The 17,685-nt window shown below is 43.9% G+C and overlaps 1 protein-coding gene across 1 annotated transcript in view; it reads left to right on the top strand.

Moving 5' to 3' along the window:
- The window catches only part of LOC311105343 (receptor expression-enhancing protein 2-like), a 37,064-nt gene extending 21,892 nt beyond the window's left edge, over positions 1-15,172 (top strand). The window contains exons 7-8 of the mRNA XM_084147467.1: positions 8,266-8,441; positions 10,347-15,172. Of these exons, the coding sequence (XP_084003593.1) occupies positions 8,266-8,441; positions 10,347-10,430 (260 nt within the window). The 3' untranslated portion in view covers positions 10,431-15,172. The remainder of the gene's footprint in view (positions 1-8,265; positions 8,442-10,346) is intronic.
- Positions 15,173-17,685: the final 2,513 nt, after the last annotated feature.

Raw genomic sequence — 17,685 nt, 5'->3', positions numbered from 1 at the left:
ATATTTGTGTCATTCTCAAAACTTTTGACCACGACTGTATTTGGCTAAGGTGTATGTAAACTTCTGACTTCACCTGTTCTGAAAAACCCCAGAGTCTGCAACACCACTAAGTAAGGGGCACCACCAGGCAAGCGGCACCATGAAGACCAAGGAGCTCTCCAAACAGGTCAGGGACAAAGTTGTAGAGAAGTACAGATCAGGGTTGGGTTATAAAAAAATATCCGGAACTTTGAACATCCCATGGAGCACCATTTTAAATCCATTATTTAAAAATGTAAAGAATATGGCACCACAACAAACCTGCCAAGAGAAGGCCGCCCACCAAAACTCACGGACCAGGCAAGGAGGGCATTAATCAGAGAGGCACCAAAGAGAACCCTGAAGGAGCTGCAAAGCGCCACAGCGGAGATTAGAGTATCTGTCCATAGGACCACTTTAAGCTGTAAACTCCACAGAAGTGGGCTTTACGGAAGAGTGGCCAGAAAAAAGCCATTGCTTAAAGAAAAGAATAAGCAAACACGTTTGGTGTTCGCCAAAAGGCATGTGTGAGACTCCCCAAACATATGGAAGAAGGTACTCTGGTCAGATGAGACTAAAATTGAGCTTTCTGGCCATCAAGGAAAATGTCTGGCGCAAACTCAACAACTCTCATCACACCGAGAACACCATCCCCACAGGGACTAGGAAACTGGTCAGAATTGAAGGAATGATGGATGGCATTAAATACAGGGAAATCCTTGAGGGAAACCTGTTTCAGTCTTCCAGAGATTTGAGACTGGGACTGAGGTTCACCTTCCAGCTGGACAATGACCCTAAGCATACTGCTAAAGCAACACTCAAGTGGTTTAAGGGAAAACATTTAAATGTCTTGGAATGGCCTAGTCAAAGCCCAGACCTCAATCCAATTGAGAATCTGTGGTATGACTTAAAGATTGCTGTACACCAGCGGAACCCATCAAACTTGAAGGAGCTGGAGCAGTTTTGCCTTGAAGAATGGGCAAAAATCCCAGTGGCTAGATGTGCCAAGCTTATAGAGACATATACCCCAAGAGACTTGCAGCTGTAATTACTGCAAAAGGTGGCTCTACAAAGTATTGACTTTGGGGGGTGAATAGTTATGCACGCTCAAGTTTTCAGTTTTTTAGTCTTATTTCTTGTTTGTTTCACAATAAAACATATTTTGCATCTTGAAAGTGGTAGGCATGTTGTGTTTTTTTTTCCTGGTGGTAGATCAGCTTAATATTGCAGATTGTAACATCCATCAATGTAATTGCCTGAATCACTTCCAATCCCCCATGTTTTTTATATATATACACTGCTCAAAAAAATAAAGGGAACACTTAAACAACACAATGTAACTCCAAGTCAATCACACTTCTGTGAAATCAAACTGTCCACTTAGGAAGCAACACTGATTGACAATACATTTCACATGCTGTTGTGCAAATGGAATAGACAACAGGTGGAAATTATAGGCAATTAGCAAGACACCCCCAATAAAGGACTGGTTTTGCAGGTGGTGACCATAGACCACTTCTCAGTTCCTATGCTTCCTGGCTGATGTTTTGGTCACTTTTGAATGCTGGCGGTGCTTTCACTCTAGTGGTAGCATGAGACGGAGTCTACAACCCACACAAGTGGCTCAGGTAGTGCAGCTCATCCAGGATGGCACATCAATGCAAGCTGTGGCAAGAAGGTTTGCTGTGTCTGTCAGCGTAGTGTCCAGAGCATGGAGGCGCTACCAGGAAACAGGCCAGTACATCAGGAGATGTGGAGGAGGCCGTAGGAGGGCAAAAACCCAGCAGCAGGACTGCTACCTCCGCCTTTGTGCAAGGAGGAGCAGGAGGAGCACTGCCAGAGCCCTGCAAAATGACCTCCAGCAGGCCACAAATGTGCATGTGTCTGCTGGCCTCCTCCACGTCTGGCCACACACACTACTGAGCCACATTTTGACTTGTTTTAAGGACATTACATCAAAGTTGGATCAGCCTGTAGTGTGGTTTTCCACTTTAATTTTGAGGGTGACTCCAAATCCAGACCTCCATGGGTTGATACATTTGATTTCCATTGATAATTTTTGTGTGATTTTGTTGTCAACACATTCAACTATGTAAAGAAAAAAGTATTTAATAAGATTATTTAATTCATTCAGATCTAGGATGTGTTATTTTAGTGTTCCCTTTATTTTTTTGAGCAGTGTGTATATACATACACACCTACATACATACCCACATACATACATACAGTGGGGAGAACAAGTAATTGATACACTGCTGATTTTGCAGGTTTTCCTACTTACAAAGCATGTAGAGGTCTGTAATTTTAAAACAAAAATCCAGAAAATCACATTTGTATGATTTTTAAGTAATTCATTTGCATTTTATTGCATGACATAATTATTTGATCACCTACCAACCAGTAAGAATTCCGGCTCTCACAGACCTGTTAGTTTTTCTTTAAGAAGCCGTCCTGTCCACACACTCAATCAAACAGACTCCAACCTCTCCACAATGGCCAAGACCAGAGAGCTGTGTAAGGACATTTACATTACATTTTAGTCATTTAGCAGACGCTCTTATCCAGAGCGACTTACATTATTATTATTATTATTATTATTATATATATTTTTTCCCCCCATACTGGCCCCCCGTGGGAAACGAACCCACAACCCTGGCGTTGCAAACGCCATGCTCTACCAACTGAGCTACATCCCTGCCGGCCATTCCCTCCCCTACCCTGGACGACGCTGGGCCAATTGTGCGCCGCCCCATGGGTCTCCCGGTCGCGGCCGGCTACGTCAGAGCCTGGATTCGAACCAGGATCTCTAGTGGCACAGCTAGCACTGCGATGCAGTGCCTTAGACCACTGCGCCACTCGGGAGTACAGGACATCAGGGATAAAATTATAGACCTGCACAAGGCTGGGATGGGCTACAGGACAATAGGCAACAGGCAATAAGCTTGGTGAGAAGGCAACACCCTCGGTCTGGGGCTCCATGCAAGATCTCACCTCGTGGGGCATCAATGATCATGAGGAAGGTGAGGGATCAGCCCAGAACTACACGGCAGGACCTGGTCAATGACCTGAAGAGAGCTGGGACCACAGTCTCAAAGAAAACCATTAGTAACACACTACGCCGTCATGGATTAAAATCCTGCAGCACACGCAAGGTCCCCCTGCTCAAGCCAGCGCATGTCCAGGCCCGTCTGAAGTTTGCCAATGACCATCTGGATGATCCAGAGGAGGAATGGGAGAAGGTCATGTGGTCTGATGAGACAAAAATAGAGCTTTTTGGTCTAAACTCCACTCGCCGTGTTTGGAGGAAGAAGAAGGATGAGTACAACCCCAAGAACACCATCCCAACTGTGAAGCATGGAGGTGGAAACATCATTCATTGGGGATGCTTTTCTGCAAAGGGGACAGGACGACTGCACCGTATTGAGGGGAGGATGGGTGGGGCCATGTATCGCGAGATCTTGGCCAACAACCTCTCTCAGTAAGAGCATTGAAGATGGGTCGTGGCTGGGTCTTCCAGCATGACAACGACCCGAAACACACAGCCAGCGCAACTAAGGAGTGGCTCCGTAAGAAGCATCTCAAGGTCCTGGAGTGGCCTAGCCAGTCTCCAGACCTGAACCCAATAGAAAATCTTTGGAGGGAGCAGAAAGTCTGTATTGCCCAGCGACAGCCCCGAAACCTGAAGGATTTGGAGAAGGTCTGTATGGAGGAGTGGGCCAAAATCCCTGCTGCAGTGTGTGCAAACCTGGTCAAGACCTACAGGAAACGTATGATCTCTGTAATTGCAAACAAAGGTTTCTGTACCAAATATTAAGTTCTGCTTTTCTGATGTATCAAATACTTATGTCATGCAATAAAATGCAAATTAATTACTTTAAAATCATACAATGTGATTTTCTGGATTTTTGTTTTAGATTCCGTCTCTCACAGTTGAAGTGTACCTATGATAAAAAATTACAGACCTCTACATGCTTTGTAAGTAGGAAAACCTGCAAAATCGGCAGTGTATCAAATACTTGTTCTCCCCACTGTACTTATTATGGACACAGTATGTTTTACATTAGTTATCCTGTTGTTATTAGTTGTTGTTATTAGTCCCATCCTTCAGCTCCATTCATTCCATTTCTATTTGCCATATATTTCTCAACTGTAATGTGATGTTTCACAAAAGTTCTGAACCTTTCTATTCTCATTGTTTCTACAGATTGTAAATTGATATTTTTTTTTGCTTAAAAGTATTATTATATTATTGATCGATTGACTATGACTCTTCAGATCACCCAGTAGTGCTATCTGCAGGGTTAGCTCCAGGTAAAATTGCAATTCTTCAGCCATTCCTGGACCTGTGTCCAAAAACAAATGATCTAATGATTGTCTCTTCGCAGCAAAATCTGCAGAGCTGGGAAGATTGTATCCCCATTATAAATAACATTATATTGGTTGCAAGAATTTTGTATAATAATTAAAATTGAAAAATTATACATTTTGAATCCAGCGTCGTTTTGCAAATTAGTTCATAAACCATGTGCCATGGAATCAGTACGTCAAAAATCTCTTCCCAACTATTTTGCAATCTATATGGAATGGCTGTCAATCCTTTGGTCCTTAAATGAAACTGGTATACTTATTTATTTATCACAATTTTCTTTAACCAATTATGGTCTTTAATGCAGGGCTGACAGACAAGTTCCTTACTTTTTCCCCCTTCCACTTTCCTCTTCCATTATTGCGGTAATTCTGGAATTATTTGGTTGTAGATTTGGGTAGAGCAGACATTTCCATATGTTTTTGTTAACTGCATGTGCGACAACTCCACCAGTCCTACCTATGATATCATTTACGAAGATTATACCTTTTCAAAACATTTTTCAAAATACAATGTTTTTTTAATCAATTAGTATATTTGAGTTTAACCACAATATTTGTCTCATTATTTGTTCTGTAGTTTCTGGAGGATTAAATTGAAATTGCAACCAACTTTCTATGGCTTGTTTTAGAAATAGTGATTCATTTGAAATTGCAACCAACTTTCTATGGCTTGTTTTAGAAATGGTGATATTTGCGAGGTGATTTCCTTTACAAATAACTGAAAGTGAGAGGTTGTAATCTGAATAAAGGGAAAAAGGCCATTCTTGAACATGGGGTGAGACAGTTCGGATTTAAGTGTAACTTTTGTATGACTGAAGCTTTTAGTGATATGTCTAATGCTTTAATATTTAATAATTCCTGTCCTCCAAATTCATATTCATTATATAAATAGGCCCGTTTAATTTTGTCTGGCTTGCCGTTCTAAATAAAATTGAATATTTTTTCTCTCATAATTTCAAAAACTGTTTGCTAGGCGTAGGCTCTTTTGTATTCTGGCAGAAAGCCATTATAAGATATCTAATGGCAAACATTTAGTAGTGAATTGCATACAAGTGTAAAACTTCATCACCTTGTGCGCCGCACAACAGACTCGCTGATAGATATATAACGTTATAGACTCACCAGCTCCCTATACAGTCGTGGTCAAAAAGTTTTGAGAATGACACAAATACTTATTTTCACAAAGTCTGCTGCCTCAGTTTTGATGATGGCAATTTGCATATACTCCAGAATGTCATGAAGAGTGATCAGATGAATTGCAATTAATTGCAAAGTCCGTCTTTGCCATGAAAATAAACTTAATCCCCCAAAAACATTTCCACTGCATTTCAGCCCTGCCACATAAGGACCAGCTGCCATCATGTCAGTGATTCTCTCGTTAACACAGGTGAGAGTGTTGACGAGGACAAGGCTGGAGATCACTCTGTCATGCTGATTGAGTTAGAATAACAGACTGGAAGCTTTAAAAGGAGGGTGGTGCTTGAAATCATTGTTCTTCCTCTGTTAACCATGGTTACCTGCAAGGAAACACGTGCCGTCATCATTGCTTTGCACAAAAAGGGCTTCACAGGCAAGGATATTGCTGCTAGTAAGATTGCACCTAAATCAACCATTTATCGGATCATCAAGAACCTCAAGGAAAGAGGTTCAATTGTTGTGAAGAAGGCGTCAGGGTGCCCAAGAAAGTCCAGCAAGTGCCAGCACCGTCTCCTAAAGTTGATTCAGCTGCGGGATCGGGGCACCACCAGTGCAGAGCTTGCTCAGGAATGGCAGCAGGCAGGTGTGAGTGCATTTGCACGCACAGTGAGTCGAATACTTTTGGAGGATGGCCTGGTGTCAAGAAGGGCAGCAAAGAAGCCACTTCTCTCCAGGAAAAACATCAGGGACAGACTGATATTCTGCAAAAGGGACAGGGATTGGACTGCTGAGGACTGGGGTAAAGTCATTTTCTCTGATGAATCCCCTTTCTGATTGTTTGGGGCATCCGGAAAACACCTTGTCCGGAGAACACAAGGTGAGCGCTATCATCAGTCCTGTGTCATGCCAACAGTAAAGCATTCTGAGACCATTCATGTGTGGGGTTGCTTCTCAGCCAAGGGAGTGGGCTCACTCACAATTTTGCCTAAGAACACAGCCATGAATAAAGAATGGTACCAACACATCCTCAGAGAGCAACTTCTTCCAACCATCCAAGAACAGTTTGGTGACGACCAATGCCTTTTCCAGCATGATGGAGCACCTTGCCATAAGGCAAAAGTGATAACTAAGTGGCTCGGGGAATAAAACATCGACATTTTGGGTCCATGGCCAGGAAACTCCCCAGACCTTAATCCCATTGAGAACTTAATCCCATTGGTCGATCCTCAAGAGGCGGGAGGACAAACAAAAACCCACAAATTCTGACAAACTCCAAGCATTGATTATGCAAGAATGGGCTGCCATCAGTCAGGATGTTGCCCAGAAGTTAATTGACAGCATGCCAGGGCGGATTGCAGAGGTCTTGAAAAGAAGGGTCAACACTGCAAATATTGACTCTTTGCATAAACTTAATGTAATTGTCAATAAAAGCCTTTGACAATTATGGAATGCTTGTAATTATACTTCAGTATAACATAGTAACATCTGACAAAGATATGTCAGATCAGTGGTCAGAAAGGAAGAAGACAAGAAATGACAGCCATTTTAGTCATAGCATTACAGTACGCTGACTTGTCTGTGTAATAGCTCTTATTGGTACAGGGTGGGGGGAGGGAGGGGTCATGTGATTTAAAGCACTGCAAAATGCCAGGGAGGAAACTCTCCAGAGGGGGAGACGAGGGAGGGGGGGAGGAAGAGAGGGAGAGAGCGGGAGAGAAAGCATGTGATGTCAGTGGGGAGGAGGAGGGAGGTCTTTCTGTCTGTGTCTCTGTGGGGTTGGCAGTCTGTGAATACAGGGGGGGAAACTGAGGGAGGAAAGTAGAGAAAGGATGGAGAAAGGGAATACATTGAGTTAAGGGGCACTGTGGGATGAAAGCCAGGAAAGGGGAAAACTGGTGTAGCAGAGAGACAGACTGATAGGCAGTCTGTAAAAGAGGCAGAACAGGACATAAAACAAGGAAGACAGTCATGTGGTTAAAGAGCAGGCTCCTATTAGTAGATATAGGACTGGTGCCTGTTCCTTCAGTCTTGTTCACCAACCATGGGATAATCTCAATTGCATTTCCTTTATTCCTCACGTCCTCTCTCCTCACCTTCTCAAAACCATTGGATGAGGTCAGACTTCCCTCCCTTTTGAGCTTCTCATCCAATAGGTTCTGAGAAAGAGGGTAAGGAGAGGGGATGCAAGGAATCAAGGAAATGCAATTGAGATTCTCCCTATGTGTCTGATAGGAGAACCTAGAAACCTGGTACACTGGTGGGAATGTGATTTCACTGATTATGACAGCCCACAATCCCTCTTATAATGACAGCCCACAATCCCTCTTATAATGACAGCCCACAATCCCTCTTATAATGACAGCCCACAATCCCTCTTATAATGACAGCCCACAATCCCTCTTATAATGACAGCCCACAATCCCTCTTATAATGACAGCCCACAATCCCTCTTATAATGACAGCCCACAATCCCTCTTATAATGACAGCCCACAATCCCTCTTATAATGACAGCCCACAATCCCTCTCATTATGACAGCCCACAATCCCTCTCATTATGACAGCCCACAATCCCTCTCATAATGACAGCCAACAATCCCTCTCATAATTGCAGCCCACAATCCCTCTTATAATGACAGCCCACAATCCCTCTCATTATGACAGCCCACAATCCCTCTCATTATGACAGCCCACAATCCCTCTCATTATGACAGCTCACAATCCCCCTCTGTCCAATCCCACAGCTCGTTCCTCATCTGCGACTCCTCATCTCGACGAATCATCGCAGCACAGCTCAGACCAATCAGACACCAGGAGCATCACCACAGAGCATTCTGATGAGGACATCGTGGAGAAGGTCCCCGTGAAACGCACGGCCAGCGTCAAGGCAACCAAGAAACCCTCCGCCGCCAAGACAGAAGTAGGGGCACACATACATACATAGTCTTGTATAACTAACCTTGCGGGGACACAGAATTCAGTCACATTCAAAATCCTATTTTCCCTAACCCTAACCCTAGCTCCTAACCCTAACCCTTACCATAACCACAAAACCTAACCTTAACCCTAACCCCCAAAAAAACTAAACCTTGCTTCTTAACCTAATTATAACACTAATTCTAACCTTAAGCATAAACCCCCTAGAAATAGCATTTTACCTTGTGGGGACTAACAAAATGTCCCCAGTTGGTCAAATGTTTGTTTGTTCGTTATTTTTGTGGGCACTTCTGGTCCTCACAAGTATAGTTAAACACACACACACAAAGGAGTTGGACCAGGGTTTAGGCATTCTGACAGGAGAGTGACTGCCTCTTCTGCGCTAAGGAGGTGAGTCAGAAGATACATCATTTTAAGTGCACAGTGTGTGTGTGCCAGCATTGTGTGAATGTCTATAATATTTACATCAAAAAGAGGAAAATCTCACACACCACTCTGTCTAGAAGTAACAACACTAACCCTCTGTAAAAGAGGAAGCTAATGCATTCTCATCCCCCTCTAACTACTAATGTGTCTAAATATGCAGGGTGGGTGGGTGGGTGGGTGCGTGCAAGTCAGACACCCACAGTTTGACTGTATAATCCTCCTCCAATAGAAATACTAGAATATATTAGCTCATATGAATATCCGCTCCACACTCTCCAGTACAGACAACCTCATCTACACCAGTACAGACAACCTCATCTACACCAGTACAGACAACCTCATCTACTCCAGTACAGACAACCTCATCTACTCCAGTACAGACAACCTCATCTACTCCAGTACAGACAACCTCATCTACACCAGTACAGACAACCTCATCTACTCCAGTACAGACAACCTCATCTACACCAGTACAGACAACCTCATCTACTCCAGTACAGACAACCTCATCTACACCAGTACAGACAACCTCATCTACTCCAGTACAGACAACCTCATCTACTCCAGTACAGACAACCTCATCTACTCCAGTACAGACAACCTCATCTACACCAGTACAGACAACCTCATCTACACCAGTACAGACAACCTCATCTACTCCAGTACAGACAACCTCATCTACTCCAGTACAGACAACCTCATCTACTCCAGTACAGACAACCTCATCTACACCAGTACAGACAACCTCATCTACACCAGTACAGACAACCTCATCTACTCCAGTACAGACAACCTCATCTACTCCAGTACAGACAACCTCATCTACTCCAGTACAGACAACCTCATCTACTCCAGTACAGACAACCTCATCTACACCAGTACAGACAACCTCATCTACACCAGTACAGACAACCTCATCTACTCCAGTACAGACAACCTCATCTACTCCAGTACAGACAACCTCATCTACTCCAGTACAGACAACCTCATCTACACCAGTACAGACAACCTCAGCTACTCCAGTACAGACAACCTCATCTACACCAGTACAGACAGGCCTGTGGTATTTAAAGCAGTCTCCATCAGATGTGCTCCCATGGAAGAGATGCTATGATAGAAGCATGTTGATGTACTCATTATGTAACAGCCTACACAGGGTTATATACGGCTCAATAATACGGGACTGCCGTCTGTATCATCAGTAATGAGTTATGTACACTGTACTGGAAGATTTCTGTGTATGCGCCATGGATTAATTTGGGAATGCAGTGTGTAGGTTGTGAAACAACTCTTGTTTGACTGAGAGAAGTCTACCCACGTAGGGCACAATAAGCCCCTGTCCTAGTTATTTCCTGAACATCTCTCTGTCCTTTTTTTATTTCTACTTCTCATGTCCTCTGGTGTTTTGTCAACTTTCCTTTTCCCCATCTCTCTTCCCCCTCTCCTCTCTTCCTCCTGTCAGACTACGACTAAGACGGTGAAAAAGACACCAAAGAAGAAGACAACCACCACAGCTACAGCCAGCAACAACGCTGAGTCACCATGATACCTGTATCTACTGACCCCATCTACACCGTACTGCACTCCACTACAGCCACGCAGCAGGCCCTCTCAGTCTGTCCCCATCTACACCTTACTGCACACCACTTCAGTCTGTCCCCATCTACACTGTACTGCACACCACTTCAGTCTGTCCCCATCTACACTGTACTGCACACCACTACAGCCACGCAGCAGACCCTCTGTCTGTCTCTCCAGTCCACACACAAACGGATCTCTGGAGTGTCACTCTCGCCAGTTAAGCGCAACTCGCAGGTTTAGTTCTGCTGTAGATGGCCAGCAGGTTTAGTTCTACTGTAGATGGCCAGCAGGTTTAGTTCTACTGTAGATGGCCAGCAGGTTTAGTTCTACTGTAGATGGCCAGCAGGTTTAGTTCTGCTGTAGATGGCCAGCAGGTTTAGTTCCACTGTAGATGGCCAGCAGGTTTAGTTCTACTGTAGATGGCCAGCAGGTTTAGTTCTACTGTAGATGGCCAGCAGGTTTAGTTCTGCTGTAGATGGCCAGCAGCTTTAGTTCCACTGTAGATGGCCAGCAGGTTTAGGTCTACTGTAGATGGCCAGCAGGTTTAGTTCCACTGTAGATGGCCAGCAGGTTTAGTTCCACTGTAGATGGCCAGCAGGTTTAGTTCTACTGTAGATGGCCAGCAGGTTTAGTTCCACTGTAGATGGCCAGTAGGTTATGGCCAGCAGGTTTAGTTCTACTGTAGATCTCAACAACACTGTTGTTTTATTTAGCCTGCTGCTTACATTCTAGGTTTTATAGTCATTACCCGCAGTGGGTGTGTGGCAGTGATAGCCTGTTATCTGGACTGAAAAAGAGTTGCTTCCTTCCTCCTGTACGGTTGGGGCCCTCCCAGGCCATCCAAGGCCCCACACTGGATTGACTTGACATAATCCTCTTGGCCCCCTTGGGAGCATAGGGCATCCATCATGGCTCTCCACCTCCCTCAATATGCTAGGGCATCAACCACGGCTCTCCACGTCCCTCACTATGCTAGGGCATCCACCACGGCTCTCCACCTCCCTCACTATGCTAGGGCATCCACCACGGCTCTCCACCTCCCTCACTATGCTAGGGCATCCACCACGGCTCTCCACCTCCCTCACTATGCTAGGGCATCCGCCACGGATCTCCACTTCCCTCACTATGCTAGGGCATCCACCACGGCTCTCCACCTCCCTCACTATGCTAGGGCATCCACCACGGCTCTCCACGTCCCTCACTATGCTAGGGCATCCACCACGGATCTCCACTTCCCTCACTATGCTAGGGCATCCACCACGGCTCTCCACCTCCCTCACTATGCTAGGGCATCCACCACGGCTCTCCACCTCCCTCACTATGCTAGGGCATCCACCACGGCTCTCCACTTCCCTCACTATGCTAGGGCATCCGCCACGGCTCTCCACTTCCCTCACTATGCTAGGGCATCCACCACGGCTCTCCACCTCCCTCACTATGCTAGGGCATCCACCACGGCTCTCCACCTCCCTCACTATGCTAGGGCATCCACCACGGCTCTCCACCTCCCTCACTATGCTAGGGCATCCACCACGGCTCTCCACCTCCCTCACTATGCTAGGGCATCCACCACGGCTCTCCACCTCCCTCACTATGCTAGGGCATCCACCACGGATCTCCACTTCCCTCACTATGCTAGGGCATCCACCACGGCTCTCCACCTCCCTCACTATGCTAGGGCATCCACCACGGATCTCCACTTCCCTCACTATGCTAGGGCATCCGCCACGGCTCTCCACCTCCCTCACTATACTAGGGCTTTTTCTCTTACCAGGAGATCTCCACTGGATTATTGGAGATGCATTGTTTCTCTATAAGCTTACATTCCAGTCAGAGTATGGTAACTCTCTATTGGAGGGTAGCTGGGGGCCGCCATGTATGGAAAGATAGACTAGTGGACCAGGCATGTGTGAAGGAGAGGGAGGCCAGGGAAGAGAGGAGAGAGAGATGGGTGCAATAGGATCAGTGTTGTTGGCCTGGCCTAACTAGCCTCTACTCAACATGTCCCTACTACAGTCTCACCATTGGCTGTAGCAGTAGTCCACAGGGCAGGTCTCTGTCCCTTTTGGGTAGTCTGTCTGACTACATGGACGGGGTCGTGTCATCTCTGAAAGGCAGAGGACATTCTGGGAGCACTGATCTCTAACTGTGTTAAGCCGATGCCATGGTTTATCATATCATTCACTCTACTGGAATGGAGCAGTAGAAGCCTCTGAGACTGATAAACACTTCGTCACGCGCCCACAGAGAGATGAAGAAATCTGTTTGTTCTCTCTCTTTCTCTCCTCTCCCTCTGGACAGCTCCACCCTCACTCAATTCAGCTCAGAACAGAACGGGCCAGCAGAAAGACACACAGCTTCAGGCATCATTACCTTTTCTGTCTGACTGTGTGTGTGTGTGTACGATGTGCATGTGTGCTTCGGACGTGTGTATATTTTTGGAACATGACCAAGCTTCTGTTTTCCTCTCCTCTGTTGACCCAACTGCATAGAGACAGAATGACATTAGAGTTCTATGACCACTTATAATAACATAACCATCCACAAGCTCTTACACTGCAGCTCATAGCATAGCTAAACAGTACAGTCCTGTGGCTGACAACCAAAAGTTAATTTAACTTTGTTAGACTTGTTCTTAGGGTTATTTTTGTTTACTCTAAGTTGGCTGACATATAGGATGTACGAGTTGCTTAGTGGTCACCAAGCTAATGTTAATGCTCTGTTGACACCAGGCTACATTATGGAACACCGCTGTGGATCCCTGTCTTGTTTCAATGTGTTTATGTTATCAGAGCTGGCTGTGTCAGGCTGGTGTAGCACCCTATTAGGAAGACCTTCAGGTGAGCCTGGCTTAGCTACGTCTGGGTCTTACCTGGGTGAGATCACCCCAGTCTGACTAGGCAAATATCTGAGGGGTCTACTACTATTGTATAATATATGACTGTCACACTAGGTATTGTATAATATATGACTGTCACTTTACAGTATTTTGTTGAGTGTTTTCACTTATATTCCCGAATGGGTTAGCTCTCCATGACTGACGTCTACTTCTGGGACCGTATCCACAAAGCATCTCAGGGTAGTAGTGCTGACCGGTCCATATGAGCTTATCAATTATGATCTGAAAGACCAAACTGATCCGAGATCAGCCCTCTACTCTGAGACGCTTTATGGGTCTCGATCATATCATTGTTTCTCTGAACCATAAGGAGAGCAGCTATGCTAGCATATCCTCTTAATGTGTCATCTCTGACTGTAGCCTCCTCAAACATGGTGGAAACTGTCTTACCCTGTTAGATAGGATACTGTGGATAAGTTATTACATCTTAGTTGGATAAGTAATGCCATCTCCCAATAGGGTCTAAAGCTGTTAAAACGATGTGCTCTGCTAGTGTTTTACTTCAGAAAGACATAGACATTCATCCGTCCATAGCATACTGGTTGGGCAGTACCCCTAACCTTCAGAAACTTCTTGTCAATCTCCCCTAGGTACTGCTGGTACTCTGGTAGGTTGCAAAGGATTGCATGGATTTAGCTCAAAACAATGTGATAAGAACTCCACCTAGCTTCCTTGTAGGCTACATTGAGTTTCCACCATGTGCTTCTCTCAAATCTAGTGTGTCTCGGGTTGGAACCGAAGGGGTTGATTCTGGATTGGACTCTGGATTGGACGTGTGTTAGGGGTTGGTTTATGTGAGACATGCCCTTGCCTGCCTGGGGCAGGGCCACCGTCTGCAGTGTGACACTGATTTGAACCAGTAGATGGAGACATATCCCACACAACCATTTTAGAGCTACTGAAGTGATTGCGGAGTTACTTACATGTACACAGTGTATGTAAATAGCAATTCTCTAACTGTATAAATGAGTCTGCTTGCCTTATATCACTCTGTTCTTGAATACAGGTTTGTATTTTTTCCCGCTTTTTTAAACTTGATTTGTATTTGTTCTCTCTTTTCTTTGGGTTTTAATCTAAATTCTTATTGGACAAATCAAATTGGATTTCTTTAAGAGGAGACACCTCAGCCCCTCTGTAAGGTCTTATGCTGTGAAGAGTGCTACTTGTGTTTTTAATCTCTTCTGAATTTCTCACTCTCTTCTATCTCTCTTTCTCAAGAAGAGGCATTTTAATTGGTCAGTGATAACCCAATAACAGTTGATTTCTTTGTCCCAGTCCTGTAGGACATTGCTCAGTAGAGAAGGGGATTTCCTCAGCCAGGTATTCTGACATTATGTGTTGGGTAACTACCAAACAGAAGTCATGAAGTCCCAACCTGTCTTTTACACTGGTCTGTTCTTCCCTTACTATCAGGCTGGTTACCTTATCCACGGCAACAAGGCAATTCCATTGTTTCCTTTTTTCAATTCTGTTTTGCTACAGTTTGCACTGAAGAAAAGATGGAACACACTGTAAACACATTCTTGCTGTCCTGACAACGCTACTTGACATTATTTTAACCAGTGTTCATTTCATTTTTTAAAATATTTATTGTTGATTTATTTGTGTGTGTTTGGAAACAGTATTATTGTGTACAGGAACTCTCGTTGTGAGAGAATATTCTGCATTAATATATTTTGTGCCAGCTGTCAATACTCCACTGTTATAAAGGATAAGACGTTTCTGTGCTGAGATAATGGTATTTAACATGGACTGAATGACAGTCATGTACCAATAACAATGCTACAAATAAAGAAAATAAATCTTCATCTATCATGTGTTTTCAATTATGTATTACCTTATTGCCAATAACTAGTAACTAATAATTCTTAAGTGAAATTATATTCTAGGCCCAATGCAGCTGTTTTAATTTCAATAGCTTTTCAAATAATTTCTTGGTAACAATGAAGTAGATGCCGAAGTGTAATAGTTTTCCATTAAAATGGTCAAAAGGAAACAAATAGCTTTTTAGCAAACTATTTCTAGAACTTTGCTTTTGACATTTACTGAAGCTTGACTGCTCCTTTCTACTTGAAAAAATGGTACCGATTACATAATTAAAAATGTTTGTCCCTCCACCCGCTTTGGAGGACCAATTGTATATATAAATCAATACAATTATAGAAATGACATGTATAAAAAAAGAAATCCACATACAGTACAACATGAGGAAACAAAAATGTTTTCATCAATTCTATTTTTTATTAGTATTAAAGCATAAGTTTACAGTACAGCAATTCACCATAGGGGGAGTGGAGACATCATTATCATGTCCAGCCCCCATACCCATTCCCACCACCTTGAGTCAGTAGGTATGACCTCCCACAGCAGAGGGTCTGGGTCGCTGCGTGTCCAGCTCCCATACCCATTTCCAACCACTGAGGAGTGAGTGTCTGTGCTATGTGTAGTCAACTAGTATAATTAGTGTTTGTGAAGTAAATATGGAGATTTATTAAGGAGTCCTGTTTGGAGCTGGTTCTGGCCTTCTAAGGCAGGGGTACTCAACTCTGACCCTACAATGTCTGGAGTCTACTGGTTTACTGTTCTACCTGATAGTTAATTACACACACCTGCTGTTCCAAGTCTAAATTAGTCCTTGATTAGAGGGGAACAATTAAAATGTGACTTTATTTAATACTTGTATATACACTTTCGAAACAAGCAAATATCTAAGCGACCCCAAACTTTTGAACGGTAGTGTATATTTGAATAATCTTTAGCTCACAACCTCAATAAATGAATATGCAGCATGTATTCACTTGTATTTCAATAGGTTGTGGAAAGCATTTTGTGGTATGTGACAACTGTAAATACAGTGAGGGAAAAAAGTATTTGATCCCCTGCTGATTTTCTACGTTTGCTCACTGACAAAGAAATGATCAGTCTATAATTTTAATGGTAGGTTTATTTGAACAGTGAGAGACAGAATAACAACAAAAAAATCCAGAAAAACGCATGTCAAAAATGTTATAAATTGATTTGCATTTTAAGGACCCATTCCTCCTGACATTTTAAGGACCCATTCCTCCTGACATTTTAAGGACCCATTCCTCCTGACAGAGCTGGTGTAACTGAGTCAGGTTTGTAGTCCTCCTTGCTCGCACATGCTTTTTCAGTTCTGCCCACACATTTTCTATAGGATTGAGGTCAAGGCTTTGTGATGGCCACTCCAATACCTTGACTTTGTTGTCCTTAAGCCATTTTGCCATTGGCATAGAATGAAATCTGGGTTTCTGAGTGTAATTCAACTGTTGCTTAGACAGATACTACAAAGTATTTGGTTTGGTTATGTACAGTGGGGAAAAAAAGTATTTAGTCAGCCACCAATTGTGCAAGTTCTCCCACTTAAAAAGATGAGAGAGGCCTGTCATTTTCATCATAGGTACACGTCAACTATGACAGACAAATTGAGATTTTTTTTCTCCAGAAAATCATATTGTAGGATTTTTAATGAATTTATTTGCAAATTATGGTGGAAAATAAGTATTTGGTCACCTACAAACAAGCAAGATTTCTGGCTCTCACAGACCTGTAACTTCTTTTTTAAGAGGCTCCTCTGTCCTCCACTCGTTACCTGTATTAATGGCACCTGTTTGAACTTGTTATCAGTATAAAAGACACCTGTCCACAACCTCAAACAGTCACACTCCAAACTCCACTATGGCCAAGACCAAAGAGCTGTCAAAGGACACCAGAAACAAAATTGTAGACCTGCACCAGTTTGGGAAGACTGAATCTGCAATAGGTAAGCAGCTTGGTTTGAAGAAAGCAACTGTGGGAGCAATTATTAGGAAATGGAAGACATACAAGACCACTGATAATCTCCCTCGATCTGGGGCTCCACGCAAGATCTCACCCCGTGGGGTCAAAATGATCACAAGCAAAAATCCTAGAACCACACGGGGGGGCCTAGTGAATGACCTGCAGAGAGCTGGGACCAAAGTAACAAAGCCTACCATCAGTAACACACTACGCCGCCAGGGACTCAAATCCTGCAGTGCCAGACGTGTCCCCCTGTTTAAGCCAGTACATGTCCAGGCCCATCTGAAGTTTGCTAGAGTGTATTTGGATGATCCAGAAGAGGATTGGGAGAATGTCATATGAAACCAAAATATAACTTTTTGGTAAAAACTCAACTCGTTGTGTTTGGAGGACAAAGAATGCTGAGTTGCATCCAAAGAACACCATACCTACTGTGAAGCATGGGGGTGGAAACATCATGCTTTGGGGCTGTTTTTCTGCAAAGGGACCAGGACGACTGATCCGTGTAAAGGAAAGAATG

Source organism: Coregonus lavaretus (genome assembly GCF_964263955.1).
Source record: "Coregonus lavaretus genome assembly, chromosome: 29".
NCBI lineage: Eukaryota > Metazoa > Chordata > Actinopteri > Salmoniformes > Salmonidae > Coregonus > Coregonus lavaretus.
This window is presented reverse-complemented; position numbering and strand designations above follow the sequence as displayed.